Genomic DNA, 22,469 nt, shown 5'->3' on the forward strand with positions numbered 1-22,469 from the left:
GACATGGCTCTGGAAAGCTCATCTGTACCCACTATGCCACAATTCCCAAAGGTCAGTCTTCTCCCACACTCAACGAACATTCCACACCACAGGTTCTTGACACCCATATCTCCACACCCAGGCCCTCATTTGCCACCACAACCTCCCACACAACACACACATTCAACCCCATGCCCTTACAGACTGGACCACTCCTCCCCTTCTCTTCCCACTGCCAAGCTCTAGCGCCCGTTGTATTCTTGGAGACAACGGGCTTTGCCCCTAATATTACATAATTCCTGGAAAGAGAGAGGCAGCGAGTGGGGAGCCCCCTTGGCCAGCAGTGCCCTCCCCTCCACACACGACCCCCCCCCCCAGGTTGCTGCAGCTGGAGGAGGAGGAGGAGGAGGAGGAGGAGGAGGAGGAGCTGGGTTTTAGGCCCCCCTTTTCTCTAAGGAGACAGGAAGTGAGGCAGGTGGGGCCGAGCAATGTTGGCGGAGAGAGCCAGCCGTGACTGCCCCGGGGTCACCCGGAAGGCTTCCCAGGGGGCAGGGGGGGGCCGAGCCCAGTTCTCCAAACTAGAATCTGCCGCTCTTCCCCGCTGGGCCGTGCTTGGCTGAAGAGTCACCCCCTGAGGAAAGGCGTCTTGGCCAATTAGCCCCCAAACTGGGTCAGCTGCTGGGTCACCTCGGGCAAGGCCAGTTCTGCAGAGGCCGGAGGAGCTGCCTCTGAGGAGGTCTCGGTGCATCAGCAGCCAGAGGGGAGGCGGCAAACAGGGGAGTCCTGGTGCTGCTTAGAGTGAGGCACATCCCTCCGAATTCACTGGGAGTGTCCCAAGTCAGCAAGTGTTGCTCCTGTGAGACCCGCTTTCCAGCCCAAAGCTCCTTTTGTCTCTGCAGGTGGGAGCTCTGACTCTCCGAAGCTGCGGCCTGGAAGTCCTTGCCGGGCTCGGAGGCCCTCTGGACACCATCTAGCCGTTCTGCTGCAGACCGCCCCAAACCGTCCCAGCAGGACAGGCGGCTGAGGTCTTCGCTCGAGGCCAGGCGTGGGGTCTGCCCTGCCGATGCCCCCTTGGAGCTCCGTCTCGGGGGGCCTTTCCTTGGGGCGTGTTGGGCCGGCCGTGCCGTGGTCGCTGGCTGGACTCTATCAAAATTCTCTTGGAAAATTCCACCTCTGTTTAGTAGCCCCGTAAAAATCAGTGGGTTTCAAAATAACCTCTGTAAATGTTCATAGGCCCCGTATAAAACCCGCCGAACTGCTACTAGATGTCTCCGAGTGTTCCCTCTCGAGAGGAGTTGTGTAACCTTTGTGTTGCTGGTCCCCGTCCAGCCAATGGCGGCCCCTGGGATCGGCCTGCCTGCAGATAAGGCGCCCGAGGACGCTTTATGGCCTCTTAAAGCTCAGCCCTTCCGAGGGAAATATTTCAGCTATTATCGCCCGAGTCGGAGTTCGGAATCCGGAGAGGGGCTTGGGGCGCCATTACGCAAGGGGCCGCAGGAAGTGCGCCATTCCTCCCCCTGCGGACCTCGGCCAAGGAGGGAAGGCTGGGCATGGGGGTGCCCAGCGGCAGCCTGGATGCAGGAGAGGTGCCCCCAACCACAGTCTCCCTCGCGTCTGGGCTATGGGGCTCTTTCGGGGAGCTGTTCTTGAGAGGAGTCCAGCAATGTCCAGCAATGTCCAGCCCAATTTGTTCTGCCCCCCCCCCCCAGGGGAGGCTGTCAGGGGAGAAGAAGGTGCAGCTGGAGCCGGTTCCCCCAGGGCTCGCGGCCCCCTCCAGGCAGAGCCCTCTGATTAGGCTCTCCCTGGGAGCAGGTGCCTTGGCGGCATTCGGTGCCTGGAGAGAGGCTGGTCAAATGATGCACCGGGTGGAGAAAGGGGGAGTGTTCATCCCTCTCCCAAAAGACTCAAAGTCTCTGCACAGCCAGTGCTGCCAGGGTGGGATTTGTTGCCAGAGGACGTGGTGGTGGCGGCCTCCCTGGTCCTTGCTCTTCCGCTGAGAAGGATCGGGACCGGTGGTGAAGAAACCCCAGCTGCGGGTGCTTCCCCTCTCCCTCCCTCCCGCTGCCTCCCCGGCTGGAGCATCCTGCCTCCGGCCAAGGCCGCCTCCTTGTTCCCTGGGTGGCCAGAGGGGCTCAGCCAGCTGCCGGCTTCTCACGCCCTCCTGCTGGTCTCCCTGGAGGGAGCAGATAGCTTATCGGAGCCCGATGGACAAGGGGCCCCAGCGCACCTGTTGCCTTGGGGGCTGGAGCTCTGTGGAAGGAGCAGGGAAAGCACCTGGAGGGAGGACTGAGCAGCCAAAACAGGGCTGGCCCGCTGCCTCTCCAGGCGCCTTTTCCAGGCTGCCCGATCCTGAGCTAGCAGGAGGGGATTCCTGCCCCCCCCCCCCGCGTCCCCCACGGCCTGTCCCGTGCTCCAGAGCGGGTGCGAGGGCAGAGACGGCAGTTCCGATCCCCCAATGAGGGTTTTGCGGTGAGGCCTCCCAGCAGGAGCGTCCCCTGGGCGTAAAGGGAAGCATTGGAGACCTCCTTGGTCCATTGGCCTTTCCACTCTGGAGCTGGCAGCCCTAGGGTGCAGGGGGAGGCCTTCGGGAGCACCCGGTCGTGTAGGAACAGAGACCGGGGCCAGGTCTTGCGGTGGTCAGAAGAGCAGCAGATTTATGGACGCCTCAGCATTTCTCAAAGCCGCCTGGGGTGACGCAGTCCAGAGGTCGCCGCTGCCATCTGCGCAACTCAGCTCTTGTTTGCAGATGCAGCAGATACAGGCCTGGGGCACATTTTTTGAATGCTCCCCGGGGCCAAAACACCCCTCCGAGGTGGGTGAGGCAGGGGGCCCCTTGCAGCCCACCTTCTTGGCTGCTCCACCTGGCAGCAATGGAGGGGGGGGACAAGGTTTCTTGCCCCCCCCCTGCAGCCTGAAGGGGCACAGTCTGCCCTGGCATCTCTAGCCTCTGGTGCCTCCTGCGCTGGAGATCTCCCGGAATTGCTCCCAGTGGCGGAGATCGGTTGGAGAACATGGCTCAACTGTAGGGTGGGCTCTACAGCCTTCTTTGCTGTGGGGTCCCTCCCAAACCCACCTCTCCAGGCTCCACCCCCTAATCTCCAGGAATTTCGCAACCTGGAGCTGGCATCCCCAGCCGGGCCTTGTCCGTGAAGCTGGCATGGGCCCGACCCTGCGGCTGGTCCCCTTGCCTCGCCTCGCCCCGCCTTGGGCCGCAGCCAGCCTCTCCAGGGAAAGGGCCTTGAGCCAGCTCCTCTCCTCCTCCTCCTGGAGGGCCAGTCTTGGTCCTGCCCCTGGAGTGACAGTCGGTGCTGAGCTGGGCAGGTGGAAATTTCCTTTCTGTCCCCAGAGTCATGTGAGAACGCCATAAAAACACCTGCGGGATTCTTTACCTTGAGCCCGCGGAGGAAAACAGCCGCCATAAACAAGACCTCCTAATTACCCACCGGAGAAATAAAGCCCGGAAGGCTGGGGGGGGGCTCTAGTTGTGGGGCCCAGCATGGAGGGACTGCCCTGCCCCACAGGTGCCTAGGCCATGTCGACCCACTCTGGTGGTCCCATGCCCACGTTGCCGTCCCATGCGCAGCCTGGCTCATCTGCGCCACCCTGGGTGTGCGGGACAGGGCTCTGGAATTGGGTGTTTCTCAGTCTGGTCCATTCCTCACATGCACACCAGCCTGGCATGGCTCAGGGGATCGTGTGTTGGGTTTGGCTCTAGGGAGGACCCAGGTTCTTACCTTTGACCCCCCCCCCCAAAAAAGCCCCTTGCATTTTCCCCATTCAATGTCTCGTGTGGATGGAGGGGGGGTGCCTGCCCAGGTGTGGATTTCTCCACAAATTCCAAAGCATTAAGAAGGCCAAGCTCAGCCAGAGCTGTCCCACTGGGGCTTTCCCACTGGGGCTCTGCACATGCTCAGAGACACTTGCTTCCTCCAGTGGCGGTCTGAGTTGGCCCTAGGAGCCGTGACCTGACCGGTGCCCCAAATGCTGAAGAAGAAGATGATCACCCCTTGGGCTTCTGTCCACATGCAGATTTTGAACATTTTGGGTCGCACTGAGCATTTAGTGCGCTGATAAGGCGATATAATCGAACTTGTGTGCCAAATAGATGATTGTTTGTTTTTTGTGTGGAGCATTTTCCACAGTGTTTGGATTTATGCTCCCTCTCCGTGGGCAGGACTTGCGGTCTGGGCTCAGAGGGGATGGTCCAGGCCTTGAGCCACCCACTTCTGCCCCTCCGCCGACTCCGGCGCGCACACCCCGTGGTCCCCACGCCCCTTGGCTTCTGGGCCGCTATGTTTTTTTAACAAGAGAAATCCACCCCTCTTTATTATTCTTGTATTTGTTGCAGTTCTCCTGTGCCACAGGTCAGGCGCGGAGTGTGGCAATATTTCATTGAGATAAGTAAATCATTCCTCTCCGCGGAAGAGGGCCATTTGCCAGCGGGGACCTGGTGGGGAGCAGACCGTGCCTGGCAGCCTCCAAGACGTGAGTAACCTGCAGGAGGAGGCGAGGGGGCAACGGAGGGGCCGGGGCTTCCTCAGCTGTGGGGAGGGGGCCTGTCCCCCCTCCAACCAGGGGAGGGATGGATTTTGCCTGCAGAGGGGAGTGGGAGGGAAGGGGAAAGTCTTGGGGAGCACAGAGGAAGGGTGCCAACCTCCTGGTGGGGCCTGGAGAGCTCCCAGAATTAGAGCTGCTCTCCCGAAAGCTGGCCAGTTCCCCTGGAGAAAACAGCAGCCTTGCGGAGTGGACCCTTCACCCCATGGGGTCCATTCCTGCCTTGGATTGAGGGGGGCTAGTCAAAGGGCAGCCTATGCCCAAGGACAGATCCAGACACAGACTTGTCCCCCGACCCCCTCCCCTCCAAATTTCACAAATTCATGCCTGCGCTCGAGTTCTAGCTGGAAAAGATGGTCTTGAAAGCTTGTGCTTCTTTTTGCTAGAGGAGGACAAAGCGAGTCCATTTAGGGCCAGCAAAAGGGAGTGTTCTGGCCAGCCCCTTGACGTCCCCGGTCCCTTCCAGAGCCACCCACAGACTCCTGGGCACGGCCGAGGCCTCCCAGCCGGGCTGGGGGCCCGAGGAGAGCAGGGGCCCAGCGCTGGATGCAGCCAGGGGCAGGGGAGCCGTGCCGAGGGCAGCCGTGGGCTCAGCTGCAAGTGGCAAACGGGAGCGTCCTTTCGGGCAGATAAGAGTGCTCAGCTGCTACCGCTCGCTCGGGTGCTGCTGCCGTATCTCCCTTCCCTGCCCAGTTTCCTGGCACTTTCTCAGAGGCGGGAATGAGGCATTCAGCTGCCCAGGCTCTCCGGGGCACTTGTGCCCCTTCCCTGCCCTTCCCTGTGCAGCGGGCAGAGTCCGGCGGGGGTCCCGCAGCCTTGGCCTGGCCCACTGCAGATGGGCGGTGGGCCTCGTGTCCCTCCGGAGTGCAGGGGGGCGGGTCTCACCTGGCAGAAGGCCACCTGCGCTTCCGCAGGCCCTCGGCCGCCTCCCAACGTCCCTGGCGCTTGTCCAGGTGCCCCGGCCCTTGCTTTCCCTGGGGAGGACGAACAATGGGGGTCCCTGCCCAGCACTTGGCACAGCCGGCGCCCACGGGGCTGACTGGTGCGGTTGGCCGGGCCCCAAGTTCTGCCGCCTGCCTTCCAGGAGAGCCGTGCCATGACAGACGTGGAGTTTGGGGGCATGTCCATCAAGGAGGGCAAGGAGGAGGAGCGAAAGGCCAGCAGCTCCCCTGCGGCCCCGCACTGGTTCGAGCTCTACATCCAGCCCTGCATGGCGGAGCTCGTGGGCTCGGCCTTCTTCATCTTCATGGGCTGCGTTTCCGTCATCGAGAACGGGGATGCCCCCGGCAGGCTGCAGCCGGCCTTGGCCCACGGCCTGGCCCTGGCGCTGGCCATCGCAGTCCTGGGCAACATCAGGTAAGGAGCCCCCAACCCCCTCGGAGGGAGGCCTGCGATTCTCGGATCTGCTTCTCCGCTGCTGCCCCCCTCCCCCTGCACTAACGCTGCCCCCTCCCCTCTGGCTTTCAGTGGGGGCCACTTCAACCCGGCCGTGTCCCTGGGAGCCTGGCTGGTCGGCGGCCTCAACATGGCCCTGGTCATCCCCTACTGGATCTCCCAGCTGTGTGGGGGGCTGATCGGGGCAGCTTTTGCCAAGGTAGGCTGCTTGCATGGGGGGGGGGAGGTGGGCAGAGCCAGGGAGGGGGCTGGCCTTCCTCCCTCCCTCTGGGGGTCTGCTGTGGGCCTCCTCCGGCTGACTGGGGTCTCTTCTCCCCCCCCCCTCGGGCTTCTTGGCAGAGAGCCCCTCTGGTTACCAGCCTCCAGGGGGTGGCTGGAGAACTTCAGGAATGACAACAGATCAGGAGAACAGGGTTGCTTTGCAAAGTTGATTGTCCCCTGCAGAGTTCTCCCCCCCCCTCAAGCCTCCCCCCACCCGAGTGGCCACCCTCTTCTTTGGCAGGCGTTCAGGGCTGGCGTGTGGAGCAAAAGCCATCTGCTGATGCGGCTGATTTCTGGAGGGCGGTGCTGGGCGGGAGCCAGGCAGGTCCCTGTGCTCCATGAACCACCCGCGGACTTAGGAAAAACTCCGGCAGGGCAATGTGGGGCATTGGCCGCCCTCTGACCACCGTTTCTCAAATATCTTTTTCTCCCCCGCCCCCCAAGGGCCCAGCGTGTCTCCCCACGGGTGTGTTCGTTCAGCATCAGCGTTCACTCTTTTACAAAGTCAAAACACCCCCTCCAGGCTGTTATTCAGGGGGGGGCGGAGGCTGACCGGCCGAAGGGCCAGTTGAATTGAATGGAATTCAGTCCTGGCGTGTTTCCGAGGCTGCTTTCCCCACTCCTGTGCCAGCTCTGCCTACCGCACCTCATCCAGTTGCCCCGGCCAGCGTCCGTCACCCGCTGATGTCACGGGCCTGCCATTTGGCACCCGAAATCGCTCGCGGACGGGGATCCGGCTGTGTCGGCCCGCCGGCTCTTCTCCTCTGCCGCTCCAGGCTGCCCGTCTGGGCCAATGCTCTGAACAGGATCCTTGTTCCTTCCCAACGAAACCAAACCGAGCCTCTCTGTGGCAGGTGGTCACTGCTCTGGGGAGTTACAAAAATGCGAGCGGAGCAGCCTTCACAGCCATCACGTCGGACGACCAGCTGGGCAGGGCCTTGACCACCGAGGTCATCCTGACCATGTTCCTGATCCTGGTGGTCTGCATGGGGGCCATCAACGAGAGGACCAGAGGGCCCCTCGCCCCCTTCTGCATCGGCTTCACCGTGACCGTGGACATCCTCGTGGGGTGAGTCGGCCACCGCTGCTGGGGCAGCCTCCCCCGGCAGGCATGTCCAGCCCCTCGGGCAGGGCCGGAACGCAGGACCCCTCCCTCAGCTGGCCCCTTCTGGCGGGCCCCTGAACCGCCCGCTCTCCTTCTCTCCCCCCGCAGGGGCGCCATCTCCGGAGCCTGCATGAACCCGGCCAGAGCTTTTGGGCCCGCCCTGGTGGCCAACTACTGGGACTACCACTGGGTGTACTGGGTGGGGCCCATGGTGGCTGGACTGCTGGTGGGAGCCTTGATTCGGTAGGTGGGGCACAGAGGGGGCAGAGGGGGAGGGGTCACAGGGGCTCCAGATCCAGGGCTGACAGGTGTGTGGGTGTGGGGGGGGGCGGGGGGGGCTGGACGGGGCCCAAAGGGCAGGTGCTCCTCGTGTCCACTGTCCTGCATCTCCCCGCTCCGCTCCGCTGCCTGCCTGTTCCGGCAGCTGCTGATTTCCCGCTCTCTGTCCCCCTGGCATCCGGAAGGCCGGCTGTGGGGCTCCCAGCTGCAGGCTGGGAGATCGCAGGAGATTGAGGAGTGGGGCAGGGGGCTTCTTGAGAGGCGTGGGGGGGAAGGGACTCTGCCTTCATTGCTGGGCAGGGGTCCCAGTCTCTTCTCCTGCAGAAGGCCCCCGGTTCAATCCCCGGCATCCCCACCTATAATGGCCAAGGCAGCAGGTGACGGGGAAGGCCTTTCTCCGCCGGAGACCCCGGAGAGCGGCTGCCAGTCTGAGTAGGAAATTCTGACCCCGATGGATGGACGGATGGATGGATGGACGGACGGACGGACGGACAGGGGCCTCACCCAGTAGGAGGCAGCTTCCTGTGTGCAGCCCCCCTTGAGCACCGACGGTCTGTTTGTCATCTGCTCTTTTCCTTTCAGGTTCCTGATCGGAGACAAGAAAACTCGCCTCTTCCTGAAATGATGCCCGTCCTGACCTCTCCTGGATCCCTGCTTCACTCTCCGGCGGGGGGTAGGGTGGGGTGGGGTGGGGTGGGGGGAGAGGCCATCCCCGGGACCCTTTGGGGGGCCTGCTTCCTGGGTGCTCTGGGTTCTCCTGGAGAGGGCTGGCCAGGAGGGGACCCCCTTTCTCCTGTACTGTTGGCACCCTGCATGTTGGGACCCCTTGTCCCCATGCCCCCGGCAAGGGGTAGAGGAGGCTGCTCAGGACGACAGTTAGAGTTGGGGGGAAGGGGGCTCTGAAGGCCAGCCCCACTCCCCCCCCCAAAGTTAGCCGGAGGAGAGGGCCAACGGGTGCCATGCCGGCTTCTGGACACGGCTCACAAGGGAGCCTGGCTGCTGGGGGGCAACTGCGGGGGGGGGGGGGAGGGCACTTTGAGCATGCCCAGAGGCTCTGCCCTTGGCTTTTATACTGGCTGTTGGGAGGCTCAAGCTAAAGAGGGGATGTTGAAGTACGGGCTGATCTGGCCGAGGTCCTCAAGGGAGGGGCATGTCTGGCTGGGGTGGAGGAAAGGCACTCTGCACCTGTTCAGAGGCATGACATCCATCGCTGTCAAGTAACGCGCTTCAGGACCGGAGCCCCAGACCGGCCTCCCCCCCCCCGACTATTTGGGCAGCCCAATAAACGCCCCCTGAGCCCACCTTTGCAGTCCTGTTTCATTTAATCAGCAGAGCCAAGCAGTGGGGTTGTGTGTGTGTGTGTGTGTGGGGGGGGTTGTGGGCAGGAGACCCCTCAGTCCCCAGCAGCCTCTGTCGCCTCCTGCCCTTTGCCTGAGCCCAGCCATGCTCCCCCCAGCCCTTCTGCACCCTAAGAGGTAGTCTGCATGGCAGGGCTCCCCTTCAGCAGGGTCTGGCCTCCCCCAGGCGGTGGGGGGAGAGGAGAGCCGCCCCCTTCCCCAGGGCCCAGGCAGGGTCTCTCCTGCTCCCCTCTCTCGGCACTCCCAGGGAAGGCCCTCGTGGCCCTTCTGCCAGCCCTGCCTGGCTCCTCCGCCATATGGAGGGAGATCCCGGAGGAAGGCCGTTTCTGCTTCTGCTCCCCCCCCCCCCGCCCCACACGCCTGATATTTTAAAGGCATCGCCATGGTAACACATCCTGCGCCTGGTCTTTCCTGCGGAGGGAGAAAGGGCTGCCCCCCATCTCCGACACAAAGGAGTCACTCCGGCAGGCGCAGCAGAGCACAGAAAGGCACTGCCGGGGGGGGGGGGAAAGGGTGTGGGGCTCTGCCCCAGTCCTTGCCTGGTTCCCCAGACCCCAAATTGGGGGGGGGGAGAGCCGTTCTGACTGAGGTTGCTGGTTTGGCGAGCCCCCCAGACCCTTCCCGATGTGCCTCCGGAGGAAGAGGGTGGACGGAAGCCGCCCCTCCGCGTGAGGGGAAAGAGTTAAGAGCAGAGGGACCAGGAGAGAGGACGTGGGCTCCGGCCAAAGGGAAGAGTCTGGTCCATTTACGTAGAAGGACCGGACCGGGCGGGCCCCACACAGGCCTTTCTGCCCAGCCTGGCTAAGGGGAAGCCCGGCCACCCTCCCCTAGCGCCCACCCTCACCCTCTCGTGCAAAGTGTCTCAGGCCCCCTCCTGCTGGGCAACCCCCTTTCTCTGGCTCAGCGGCAGAGGCTGGGCTTGGCTTGCAGAAGCCCCCCCCCCCCCCGGGACATGGCAGGCCTTGTTGGAGGGAGGGTCTCGTTCGGGCTAAGGAGGGGTCCCCTGGGCCCACCATTAGCCACCTCGCCGGAGTCCACAGAGGCTTCAGCCAGTGCCACCCTGCAAGGGGCAGACTCAGCAGCTGGGGAATGGGCCCAGCCTGAGTGAGACGGTTGGGAAAGACACGCAAACTGAGGCCTCTTCTGCACAAGCGGTTCCCTAGACTTCCTGGGATAACCGATTAGGGACGCCGGCCTTTTTTTCGCTCCCTGTAAGTAGGTTCTCGTTATGTAATTCCTGTACCGCTTAATGCGTCGTGTTAACGGCACTTTGGCTGAGCTTCTCTTCCCTCTGCTGGTTCCAGACTCCTGAAACCCTCACGCATCGGTCCTCCGGCTGCCCCAGGGAGCCAGCTCTCTCTCACCGGGGACAGGGCACTTGTGCGCCATCCTCCCGGTTCTGCAGGCGCATCCACACCTGTGCCCCGTGCTTCGGAGGGGTGGGAAGGAAGGAGGGGTGTTCTCCGTGAGCCTTCCAGTGGGCTGGTGGTACGTGGATTGGGACTGCACTGCTGGGCAGGGCTCCTAGTCTCTCCTCCCCACCCCCAAGCTAGTTGTCCCCAAGGGGGAAACGGTCCCAGAAACAGCACCCCGCCCCCTTCCAGGTAGGCCCCCTGCGCCTGTTCCCAAAGCACGGAAGTCTCTGAGTTCTGGCAAACGCCTTCCGGCCCAGCGTGAGCAGGAGGCGAATGTTGGCCTGGCCCGGCCTGCTAATTGTGCCCCCAGGGAGTGCCCACCCCTGCCTTTCCAAGGAGCACGTGATTACTCCCACACGGACGTAATTCCAGCAATAATGACGATACCCACTATTATGCAGCCCCCCTCCCCCCCCCCGCACGGGCCTCCTCCAGGGCTAAGTATACCAAGCAACGGAGAACGGCTTCTCTGCGGTGCTCAGAGACTCCTCGGTTCAATTCAGGTTTTTGGGAAACTGGAACCGCCTGTTTGCGAGGAGCGAGGCCTCATCCTGGCTCTTTGGCAGAGGGCCATTCCGGAAGGAGGGTGCTGGCCCCGCCCATTAAGCCCTCAGGCCAGGGGGCAGGGGGAATTCACCCTCCTCTGGCTCTGCGTGGGAGTTGGGGGGCCAGCTGCAGAGAACTGGGAGGGGCTGTCCAGCCATGCGCTGGTGGCTCAGGCGGAAGACAGAGCAGGGCTTCCCACCCGGCACCAGGCACCTAGCGGACGGGGGCACGGGTGGCCAGTTGCCCTGGTACCAGGGGAGAAGGCACCCTGGGGCGAGCTCGGGATCCAAGCCCTTCTCCCAGCCGCCCCCACCTGCCCAGGATGCCCTGGCCTTTCCCGTGCGTATTGCCCCCTTGCCGCAGCCCCTTGGAAGCAAGCTGGGGAGCCTCCTGCCCTTCTCCCGCCCAAAGGGAGCCTTGGCCCCACTCCTGGGTCCTGCACATGGCCCCACACTCCCGCGGGAGGGAGCCTCTCCTCAGCCCCGACTGGAGGGCCAGGAGCCCAAGGCTGCCCGCTCATTAGTGCCCCTCAGGGAGCTGCTTGAGAGCTTGCAGGACAGGCCCGGGCAGGTGAGGGAGGAGCCCCTGGGGTGCCGCTAATGAAGCACCTGGCCAGGTACCTCAGGCCTATCAGGCCCCGCCCAGGGCAGTCCTTGGAGAGCCCCCGGAGCCTGCTCCCTGAGGGGGACTGGGCATCAGCTTCCGGCACATGGGCAGGGCCCCGGTCCCAGAAGGAGATGTGCCAGGATGGGGGTCCAGTTGTGCAGCCTCCCCCCCCCCCCGATGACTGCAGCTATCCTGGGATAACTGAGATCCCTCAACTGAGGACTGCTCTTGATAGATGAGTACTTGTGGCTATGGAAACCGGTCAGCAGAGCCAAAGTAATCAAGGGATAATTATCCAGTCAGCTAATACGTTAATTGGCCTCCAGTCGCCGTCCCGCAGGATCCATACGTGGCTGGCCGTTCTTTCTCCTGCACGCGCCACCCCAGCGAAGAGGGCTTCTTTAGGAGGCAGGCCGATTAATGCGTTTGCATGATGCGGGGGGGGGGGAGAGGGGGGGAGCGGCTCCTCTGAGCAATCTTGTTTTCCTCTTCAGATTATGTGCCCCGACCTCTGCGTTTCCTAGAGAGGGATGCTAATTAGAGAATTAACTCCCTGATTTAATTACTGACCCCAAGAGCCTCCCTCTTCGATCTTTGCTGAAGAACAAAACTCTGGCTGATGACGGCCTGTCCCCCCCCCTCCCCGCCCCACCAGCCACCTCTCGCCTCTGGCCGCCGGCAGCGGATGGCCCCAGGCCGAAGATTTCGGAGCAGTTTTGGAAGAGCAAGGAGGAACCTCCAGGATTATTTGCCCTGAGCGTTGTTAGAGGTGGGATTGGCTGCCAGAGGAAGGGCCCCTTTCCCCCATCTCCCACGAGGGGCAGGCCAGGCTGACAGCCACGCCCTTTGACCCCAACACTGCTCCAAAGTCAGGGGAGTCCTTTGGGCCTGGCGTAGTTTAACCGCAGCTCACCGGGTGAACCGCTGGCCATTCGGCCCCCTGTGCTCTGGACTGGAGCCCCTGCCTCAGCTGCTCCGTCCCCCCCCCCCAGGGCTGGCGGCCAGAGGAAGGAAAGGGGCTTTGCCCACAGGGAGGCCACCCTCCGCCCCCCCCCTTGGTCGCAGACTTGTGGGGCACAGCCTGGGATGGCCTGGCCTCGCCTCCCTCTGCGTTTCTCGTTGTCTAATGGCAGGAGGGACGAGGCAGCCAGAAAACACAAGACTGCGGCGTTTTCAACCAGAAATGAAATGTTTTAAAACTTGTGTTTAGGGGTAAAACAGACCCCCCCCCCCAAGTCCTTTACTTGTAATGCGAGAAGAAATCCTGAGAGAGGAATGGATGTTTGGGGCTGACATTTTGGGGGGGGGAGGAAGCGAGGGGCTCCTGTTTCCCCCTTTCCTTGCAGCCTGTCCGCAGAAGGAGACTTTTGCCTTTGTGTGTCTCGGTGACCCATTTCTGAGCCTTGCTGGCTTTGCACCTTGTTTGGTGTTCTGCCTGAATCCTTGAAGCTGATTCTAAGGCCCTCCCTGTGGTGTCCGGCCTGGGGCAGGCCCCCTCCCCTGAGACGCTGCAGCCCTTCAGTTGTGGGTGGTGCTGGGGGTCACAGATGAGACGGGGGGCTGGTTCGGGCCTCTTTGGGGGCTGCATCCTTTAGTGCTTAACCCTGTGGGAAAGGAAGAGAGATGCAGCCAGATTTCTGGGTACCAGGGATGGAGGGGGGGCGTGGTTGCTGTCCAGAGCCCCCAAAGCCTCCTCTGGGGAGGAGGGGGAAGCGGAGCGGAAGAGACTTGCCTGGGGGCAGGGACCAAGGGGAGGGCTGGGGGGGGGGGTTGGCTGGGGAAGTGCGAGGGGGAAGTCCCTCCCTCCCTCCCTCCCTCCCTCCCTCTGCACGCGCTCAGAGGCTCGGCGGCGGGGGGCGTGGCCTGTCGCCCAGGGGGCGGGGCGGGCTCGGGGAGACCCGCCCCTCCGCAGCCCAGCTGTGGCCAGAGGTGTCGCGCGCCGCAGCTCTAGCGCCCGCCCGCGAGAGCAGCAGAGGCAGCGCCGAAGCGCAGCGCAGCGCAGCCCGGAGAGCCGCAGCGCGCCCGCCTCTCGCCTCCTCTGCTCTGCTCTGCTCTGCTCTGCTCTGCTGTGTCGGCGGCCGGCGGGGCCGGAGGGGCCGGCGGGGCCGGGGCTCGGCGCTGGCGGCGTCGGGGGGCTCCGGGTGTGGCCGGGCGGGCAGCATGAGCCTGAGCCTGAGCCTGAGCCTGAGCGAGCCGGGGGGGGCGGCGGCGGGCGGGGGGGCGCCGGAGGGCGAGGAGGGCCCGGTGCGCTTCGCCCGCAAGGGCGCCCTCCGGCAGAAGAACGTGCACGAGGTGAAGGACCACAAGTTCACCGCCCGCTTCTTCAAGCAGCCCACCTTCTGCAGCCACTGCACCGACTTCATCTGGTGAGCCCCCCCCCACCCGCAGAGAAGGCCCCGGGAAGCCCCCCGTCCCTCCCCCTCCCCCTGGGGGGTCTCGTGGCCCCTCCTCTGGGCCGGCCGCGTGGGGAGAGCGGGGGGCCTTCCTCGGGGTCCCCTTGGGCCTGCTTCTCCCCCCCCCCCCGCCCCCCTGACGCGGCTCTCTTCTCCTCCCTCCCGCAGGGGCTTCGGCAAGCAGGGCTTCCAGTGTCAGGGTGAGTCCTCCGGCCGGGAGCGTGGCGGGGCTGGGGGCTGGGGGGGCTTCTTCTTCTCGCCGCCTCCTTCGTCCTGGGCCTCCCCTCGGGGCTGGAGGGACGGGGGGGGGGCTTCCTCTAGCCGCGCGGGGTCCGGAGATAGGCCTCGCTGCCCGCAGCCTGTTGACTCCCTCCCGGGCCCAGCAGGGTGGGGAGGAACCAGCCGCGTCCCGCCCCCCAAGTCTCTCGCTTCCTCCCCCCCCCCCCGCTGACTGATAGGGAGCCGCCAGGATGTGGGGGTGGGCAGCGCCTCCCTAAGGTCAGGGGGGAGGGCAGCCTCTGTGTGTGTGTGTGGGGGGGGGGGTCTGATTTGGGGGCAGAGCCTGATTTGGGGGCAGAAAGGCCCCAGGGACCCCGAGGGGGCTGCCCCCCTTTTGAAAGAGGCTCCCTGCATTTCCTGTGGGGCTTGGGGGGGAGCGGTCAGGGGCTCTGTGTGGTCAGTGCAGAATCTTGAGCTTTGGATGGAAAGGGGGGCTTCCAAACGGATTGTCGGTGAGGCCGCTCCCCCCCACCCCACCCCACCCTGCTGGGTCCTGCGGGCCGGAGGTGGCCTCTAGTTGGAGGGGCCTTGGGCTCTGTGGTGGGCTCCAGGTTCGAGTTCTTTCCGGTTTCAGAGCAGGGGGAGGGAAAGGCCCCCTGGGCTGTTTTGCCCCATGGGCTGGTGCCGCCTCTGCCTCTGTTGTCCTGGGGCTGCCAGGGGTTCTTCTCTCCCCACCCCAGTTGGCTGTTTGGAACTGGTCTCCTGGCTTCGCCATGGGCAGAGGTGGAGCTGGATGACCCAGAGGTGGAGCTGGATAACCCAAAGGGTCTGACTTCACCTCCACGAGGGAGAGGGGCCCTGGTGCTTGTTAAATCCCTGCAGAGACAGTAGCTTTGAAAGGTCAACAGGGCAACAATGGCTCTTGAAAGGCCCCGATTCTTCAAAAACTGCAGGGTGGCCAGGCAGCCTTAAGAAGGTCGGTCACCTGTGAGGAGGATTTGGCCCTGGGGCATGCAGGGGAGGCCCTTAAATTTGGCTCTGGTGGCAGCACAAGAGCCCTCAGGTGAGCTCCAGGCCTGAGCTGCTTTGCTCCTCTGAGCCCCTCTGTGGCCCAACAGCTTGTTAGAGCTTCCCTGGAATCCATACAGCAGTCCTGCAAGGCAGGCCAGGAACAGAAAGGGGGCTGCAAGAGCGGCCTGCCAAAGGCTGCGAGTGGCCAGGCATCCGGTGCTGATTCATCTCTTTGCCCGGCCAGCCGCTCTCCTCCCGGGGAGATTTGTCCTGGAAGGTGCGCAGGGATCCACTGTCCGGGCCCAGCCAGGCCCTGGGAGGAGGAGGAGGAGGAGGAGGAGGAGGAGGAGGAGAGCCCCTCTTGGCTGGGCCCGGCCTGCCAGTCCCCCCGGACTCTGCAGCCAGCAGGCCTGGCTAGCAGGGGAAGTGCTGGACAGCTCCGGGGCTCTTGGCTGCCCTTTGCCTCCAGAGCGCCTCTCCTCTGCTCGGGCCGTCCTGCCTTGTGCTTCCTCGCTTCTTCCCCCGTCCAGCGTCAGGGAGGCCAGTGACCCCCCGAGGAGCCAGTTTGGCCAGTGGGAGGTCGGGCGGGGGCCTGCCCTGCTCTGGTTCCCGGGCCCTGGGGCCTGGCTCTCCTCCGAGGGGCCCTGGCTGACAAGCGGCTGACCCGTCTCCCCTTCTGGCCAGGCCTCAGTCTCCGTTACCTGCCAAGCCTCGGAGGAAACCTGATGACCCTCCCTAATGAGCTTGTGGTTTTATGTTTTGTGAGGAGTGCAGAAAAATATGTTTTGCTCCGACCGAGTGGTGTGCGGGGGGGGGGGGGGGGGGGTTGGAAAGGGAGTCCGGCGGGCAGAGCGGTGGGGGAGGGGGCGCCTCCGGCTTACTGGACAGGAGTGACCTGCAGCTGCGTCCTGGGCAGGTCTACTCAGAAGCAAGCCACGCGGAAGGCGGCTTGCCTCGAAGCTCTGCCTGGGACTGCAGCCCAAAGGAGAGAACGCCAGCCTTGCGTTGCTCTGTGGCTTCTCCTTCCATTTTGTGGCGTGTTGGGGCTTGGCGCTGGGTTTCTCTAAGCGCCAGCTGTCCCCTGCCTGCCTCCTCCCCTCCCACTTCCTGCCTGGCGCCTGCCCTTTCTCTTCAGCCCCCTGTCCTTCGCCTTGCTTACCTCCCGGGCCCTCCTCCAAGTCCTCACTTTCTCTTTCTGTTTGCAAAGGCCGCCAGGGGTGGGCTTTCCTTGGAGGAGGTCAGACTGACTTCTGTCTTCCCTCACAGAAGGTGAGGCGGCTGAGCAAACCTCCAGCTTCACCCCAGAGTGTTGGTGGGCATCCCGTGACCCTCTTCCCTGAGCACCACTTCCTGAGTGCTCTCCGTTCCTCTCTTTGTGGCCACAAAGCTTCTTTCCCAGCCAGAGTCGGTGTTTTATGCTTGTTTCGGGATAGCTGGCTTTTCGGGAAAGCGCTGCTTGTTACCAGAAGAGGCGGGAGGGGCCGGCCTTGGCCGGGGTTGATGGCTGCCATGGCGCCTCCTCTCTCTCTCTCTCTCTCTCCCCCCCCACTGGGTTTGGCCTCCCGTGCTTTGGGAAGCTTTCACAGGCCTCTTGTTGGGACCACTGAGGCAGCTGCTTCCTGAGCATGCCTATGATGTGTACTTGCCTTGAGGTTTTAGGCCGGGGCTTTGGGAGGCCCTGCAGAACCGCCTCCAGGCCCCACTCGGACCAAAGCCCCCCCCCCAGCTAGAGAGGGACACCCCCGGGTCCTGGGAGGCAGAGGTGCTTTTGTTGTGGGGTGCTGCGAGGGCACCCTCTTGGGGACGTGAGACTGCATGGAGACTACTTTCCACGGGGCAGGAGTCATGTGGGATGGGCCCCCCAACCTTTCTGAGCCTGGGGGCACCTTTGGAGTGCTGACCCTGCCGCAAAATGGCCGCCACAGGAGGCGGAGCCAGCCCCAGAAGGGTGGCCACCAGTTCCCGCCAAGTCCCCCAGGCAGAGCCTTGTGCTGTGGGCGGAGCGGCTGCCAAAGGAAGGTTTTAAAAGTCTCCGGGGGCCAATCGGAAGTCTTATGGGGTGAAAGGCTGCCCTGGCCCCTCCCACTTCCTCAAAGGCCTGGACGGGCACCAGGAGCTGTGTCCCTTGTGGGCTCCCTGTTGGGGGCCCCTGATGCAGGAGGAAGGGTGGGGGAAATGCATCCCCCATCAGTGCGGGAACTCAGACCCGCCCCCCTCAGAGGAGAGAGACGGAGGTGCCCACCTAGCAGGGCTCCCAGCAGGACTGGAGCTCAGCCCCCCCCCCAGCAGGACTGGAGAGGAAGGGGGAGGGGAGGCCCACCAGGGCTGGGGAGGTTCTTCTGCGGCAGAGCTGCTCTGCGGCTGGCTCCTGGCTCCGGAGTCCGGCCATCTGCTGCCCTTTTTCGGACTAGGGAGGGGCCGAGCGCTCTTGGCCAGCCGGCCAGCTTTGAAGTGTGACTTGGAACAGGGAGCCGGATCGGCCGCCCCCCCCCCCGCACTTCCTGTCTCCAAAAGGATCTCTCTCCGAGCCCCACCAGGTTATTGCTTCCTCCGCCCTCCCCAGGGGATGAGCTCTTCCGGCTGGGAGGACAAGCCCCTCTCCCTTGTCCCTGGGAAAGCTGCGGCTCCCCTTGTAATCCAACCCCCCCCCCAATCCCCAGAAAGGCCCATCCTGCCCCGCCAAAAGGAATGGCCCATTTGAAGCCCTCAGCAGCCTCCTTTCCTCATCCTGCCCCGTGGCCTGGGGGGAGGGAGGGTTTATTGCATCCTGCCCCGTGGCCTTGGGAGGACAGCAGCCCTCCAGCCGGGGAAGAGCTTAAGAGAAGGAAGCCAAGGGAGTTCCCGCTCAGCCTTCCCCCCCCCCAGCCCTAGAGCGCTCTGGGGGACCTCCAGCCTGTCACAGTTGTGCAGCCCAGGCCCTCTGCACAGGGTCGTTGTGTGGGCCTGCTGCACAGAGACGGCCTGCTCCCAACATCTTCCAGGGCCAGCAAAGCTCCAGTGAGAGCCAGCATTGGCGGCCTTCAGGCAGCGGCTGGATCCTGTCTTGAACAGGGGGTTGGGCTAGATGGCCTTCTTGGCCCCTTTCCACTCTGGGGCTCCCTGTATTGGGAGATGAAATCTGCAGGCCAAAGGTCAGATGAGATAAAGCCTCAGGGACGGCCAGGTCGGTGATCTCTAGGGGGACCGTGGCCTTCTCTCCTTCCCTGCTCCTTGTAAAGCAAGACGGCTTACCCGGGCTCTTTCGGGCTGCAGCCCCCCCACCCCCACCAATGCAAAGGCCTGGAGACGCAGGTCTGGAGGTTTCGGCTTCCATCCCCAGCCGAGCGCCGACTGGAGCTCTTCCTCTCCCCCCCCCACCCCCCTCCCCGCCTCCCTTTTCTAGGACATCTTTGTTGATCATTAGCTTGCTAATTAGTGCATAATACCTGTTCAGAAATCTCTCGATTAAGCCAGGGAGCAACTGGGGAGGAGGGAAAGGAGCAGCCGGAGGCGGGTGGGCGTCTGGCCAGGCACAGGGGCATCTCCTCCAGCCGGATCGGGCCGGGGGGCCACCAAGAACCGGGCTTCCTCGCGCTTCCCTTGCGGGTGGGACCTGTGGGCCAAACGGCCTGAGAGGCAGCGGAAGCCCGAGGGGAGGGGGGGCCTTGAGGGGCCTTGAGGGGCAGGGGGGTGGGCAGGAGGGGTCTCCCAGGAGAGAGGACCTAGCCTGGCGGGGGAAACGGTGCCGACTGGAACACCGAGGCCAGAAGCAGGGTGCTCCGAGTGGGCTCCGGTGCCGCTCCCGGCCCACGCCTCGGGGCTTGGCTGCTCGACAGCCCTGGTTGCGCTGATAGGCAACGTGTTCCGTTTTTGACACAGCCGGTTTCCCAGGGAGGAGGGGAGGAATCCACCCAAACAGGGCTCTTTGGCAGGATCCCCTCCCTCCCACTGCCAAGAAGGGATCCTTGCGCAGACGGCACAGATCCGCATGGCAGCAGGAAGAAGACGCCACATGGCGCCGCTTCCGAGCCGGCCAGCTGGACTTCCGTTTTCTAGGGGCCGATCCGAAGGGGGCCAGACAGGCTCACAGGCTGGGCTTTGGTCGCCTCGCCTCTCCCCCGGGGCAAAGAGGTCTCGGCTTGCAGGAACCGCAGGGATGCAGGCCCTGGCTTGGGCCTGCTGTTTGCGGGATTCTGGACCTCAGAGTCCGGGCTTCTCCTAGCTGGGGTGGCCAGCTCTGGGCCTGGAGACTTCAGGGAGGTTATAATCCCACAGCCTTCAAAGCAGCCGCTTTCTCCAAGGGAACTGATCTCTCTCTCTCTCTCTGTAGGGTTTCCAACCTCCAGGTGGGGTCTGGAGTTGGTCTCCCGCCTCCCTCTCGTCCCTCTGCAGGATCTGCCCTGCACCTGTCCAGCACTCCCCCCCCCCAGGCCTGCAGTGGGGAGGCCTAGATGGCTTGTTTGGTCTCCAGGCTCTGGCGAGTCCCCTGAATGCAGTGGGGGAAAGATCAGACTGGCTCAGCTCTTGGCTCCCTTGAGCAGCCGATGTCACTGGAGTGGCCGTCCTCCAGGGAGCAAAATGCAGGGTCCCCTCCCTGGAGGCCTGTTTGTCGGCCTCCGCTCTCCCCTGCCGCAGCCTGCCATGGGCCCAAGGAGGCGGGAAGATGAAGGCGCAGCCGAGGGAGACATGCTCTCCCCCCCACCCTTGTAACTTCCCGTTTCAGGCAAGCGGGGCTGGCTGTCGGAAGCGCACGCATCTCCTGCTGCCGTGACTGAGGTGGCTGTTTGACAAGAAAAGAAACAACAAGCCAAGCCTTAATTCGGCAGGATGAGATGTCCTCTGGGAAAGTGTGCCGGAGGGGCGGTTGACGTCTCTCTGTCCCTGCTCCCCTCTCCAGGTCTTGGGTGGGCACCCCGGGGTGGTGGAGGGAGACCAGGCCCCTGCAGAGCGATCCTACCGAGGAGGTTCTGCTTAAAAACTCCCCCCCCGGCTCTGTGCCGCCCTTCTCCCCCCCCTTGGCCCTTGGGGGGCTGTTCTTCCTTTCCTCCCCCCCCCGCCTCTTTTGTTGTCCCAGAAATGGCCTCCACGGGCTTTTCACAGCCTCCCTTGCTGCTGTCAATTGTTCTCAGACGCCGAAGTAAAATATCGTTGGGTGTTTAAGTGCCGGGAAAGATTGGGCTAATTTTAGACTCCTCCGAGCACATCTCATCCTCCCACTGCTCAGAGAAGGAGCAAATTTGGAGGCTGCTCCCCGTGGCCCAGCGTGGAAACGGGCGTCAGCCACCTGCGTGGGCGGGGACGGGGCTGCCCTCGGCCGCGGGCTTTGTCCGGAGATCCCGGCCTTCCTTGTGCCGGCCGGCGGGGGGAGGCCCCTTGCTGGATTCAGGCCACGGGGCTGTGCCTTGGGAGCACAGCCATTAATTTAGGCTCCGCGTGGATCTGTCCAGGGACTCTCCGTGAAGGTGATCTCTTCGACCTGCAGGTATGCCGGCACTTGGCAGCCGAGCAAAATCCTTCCCGCCTTCGTGTTCTTCAGCAGGAGCGTTTTAAAAATAGCACCTTGATTTCTCCTGCCCCCACCCCCCAGCCCTGCCTCTCGTGGCCCGGAGGGAATCAGAGCTGGCAGTCCGGAAACGGCTGCGGTGCCAAAAGGAGCGTGGCCGGGCACGGCGGTGGCTGCGGTGGGCAAGGGATGGAGGGCACCTTGTCCTCGGTCTCCTGGCAGAGAAAGAGGCACCTGCATGGGGGGGGGGGCTGACCAGGGGGACGTTTCGCTTGAGGCGTGGGGGGTGGAGGGTTGACCTGCTCCGCCAGGCTGGCCCTTCCTGCTGGTGGCACCTCTCCTTGTGCCCTCCCTGCCCCAAAGACAATGTGGGTCCCTCCTGCATTGGGGCTCCAGGTCAGTCCTGCGGTTTGGCCTGGGGCTAAAGGGTCATCGAGGGGCGCTGGTCAGAACAGAAGGCCGCCTGCTTCTCCCTGTGCAAATGTCCCCCTGCCCTCGCTCTGCCCTCCTGCCTCCTCTGGAAAGATGGGGCACCTCCCCCATTCGGAAAATTGTGCGTATTTGATGAAACAGTTGTGGGAGAGACTGTGGCAGGGGTGGCTAAGTCATGGCTCTCCAGATATCTGTGGACTACAATTCCCATGAGCCCCATGGACATCTGGGGAGTGCCGCCGTTTGGCCACCCCGATCCATGGCAAGATTCGTTAGGTTTGAGACCCCCAAGGATTTGCCTTGCAGGACTGAGCAGCACAGGCAGCGTCTGAGCGAGCTCTGCTGCCCCCCCACCCCTCCCACCTTTCCTTTGGGGCTGCAATTGTGCCGATCTGTTGATTGGGCCTGTTGTGCTCGGCTTGCCGTAGGGACGGAAAGCGTCTTTGGATGCTGCTGGGCTTGAGTGAGGCTGCATCTCCTGGCCGGGCTCCCCTGAGGCTGCAGGGCCTCAAGCAGAAACAAGACGGGGCAGTCCCATCTCTTCCCTCCTGGGCAGCCGCTGGCTTGGCCTCGGGGCAGAGCCCTCCTGGGCACGCCTCCCTGCCCCAGTTCAAGACACGTGCCACGTGTGCCCAGCCGCCCGCTGCAGGCTGCCTTCACCAGGTCTCCTTGACATTTGAACGGGGAGCGATCCCTTAATAATGCAGGAACGGAAAGCAGCAAGGCTGATCTCTCTCTCTGCTGCCGTCGCAGCCGGTAAATGGATCCTGGCCACGGAGTGCCTTCGCCAAAGCCCCCCCCCCAGCTGCCTGAAGCAGAGTTGGTTGGGGGGGGCGGTCACCTTCTGGGGATCTCGTGAAGGCCTCGGCCTCTCCGCCCTCGTATTGACCCTCCAGGGGGACTGGTCGGCTGCTGGGCGAGAAGACAGGAGGCTGGACGGGATGGGCCCTCCCTGGTCTGCCCCAGCAGGGCTCTTCTTCTGATGTCCTCATGATGCCACCCCCCTCCCCCCAAGCACTGTGCTCGCCCGCCTTGCAGAGGGAGCTCAGGGGGGGGGGGGAGTAGAGAAAGGCTCACCAGGCTGGTGTGAAGAACAAATTGTTCTCTGTGATGCGAGAGATTTCGGAGATGCTGCAGGAGGGAGATGCTTCTGGGAACAGGAAAAAATCCAGTTTCTCCTTTTTGGTCCGTTCCCTCCCCCCCCCCCCGACCGGTTTTAACATTGGTGTGTGTGTGTGTGTGTTGGGGTGGGGTGGGGTGGGGTGGGGGGCTAATGGCAGAGTGTCGCTGGGATCCCCCTCTGGTTGGGGTGCTGGATCCGCACTCTGGTGCACAAATGAGAAATCTCTCTCTCTCTCGCTTTTTGCCTGCTCTCTTGAGAGGCCGCTGGGATCGGCTATTCAAGGTTCCTTCCTGACCGGCAAGCTCTGCATG

The 22,469-nt window shown here is 63.6% G+C and overlaps 2 protein-coding genes across 3 annotated transcripts in view; both read left to right on the top strand.

The window, feature by feature from the left end:
- Window positions 1–4,307: 4,307 nt before the first annotated feature.
- Window positions 4,308–8,874, top strand: AQP8 (aquaporin 8). Its single transcript, XM_077316695.1, has 6 exons — window positions 4,308–4,464; window positions 5,618–5,889; window positions 6,001–6,127; window positions 7,044–7,258; window positions 7,403–7,537; window positions 8,156–8,874. Exons 2-6 carry the CDS (start codon window positions 5,630–5,632, stop codon window positions 8,196–8,198), a joined length of 780 nt encoding a protein of 259 aa, XP_077172810.1. The 5' UTR covers window positions 4,308–4,464; window positions 5,618–5,629; the 3' UTR covers window positions 8,199–8,874.
- A 4,527-nt stretch (window positions 8,875–13,401) lies between these two features.
- PRKCB (protein kinase C beta) overlaps window positions 13,402–22,469 on the top strand; it is a 43,320-nt gene continuing 34,252 nt past the window's right edge. For both annotated transcript variants that reach the window (XM_077316296.1, XM_077316295.1), the window contains exons 1-2: window positions 13,402–13,864; window positions 14,060–14,091. In XM_077316296.1, coding sequence (XP_077172411.1) covers window positions 13,659–13,864; window positions 14,060–14,091 — 238 coding nt within the window. In that variant the 5' untranslated portion in view covers window positions 13,402–13,658. The remainder of the gene's footprint in view (window positions 13,865–14,059; window positions 14,092–22,469) is intronic.

The sequence above is a fragment of the Paroedura picta genome, chromosome 17, assembly GCF_049243985.1.
Source record: "Paroedura picta isolate Pp20150507F chromosome 17, Ppicta_v3.0, whole genome shotgun sequence".
Classification (NCBI taxonomy): Eukaryota; Metazoa; Chordata; class Lepidosauria; order Squamata; family Gekkonidae; genus Paroedura; species Paroedura picta.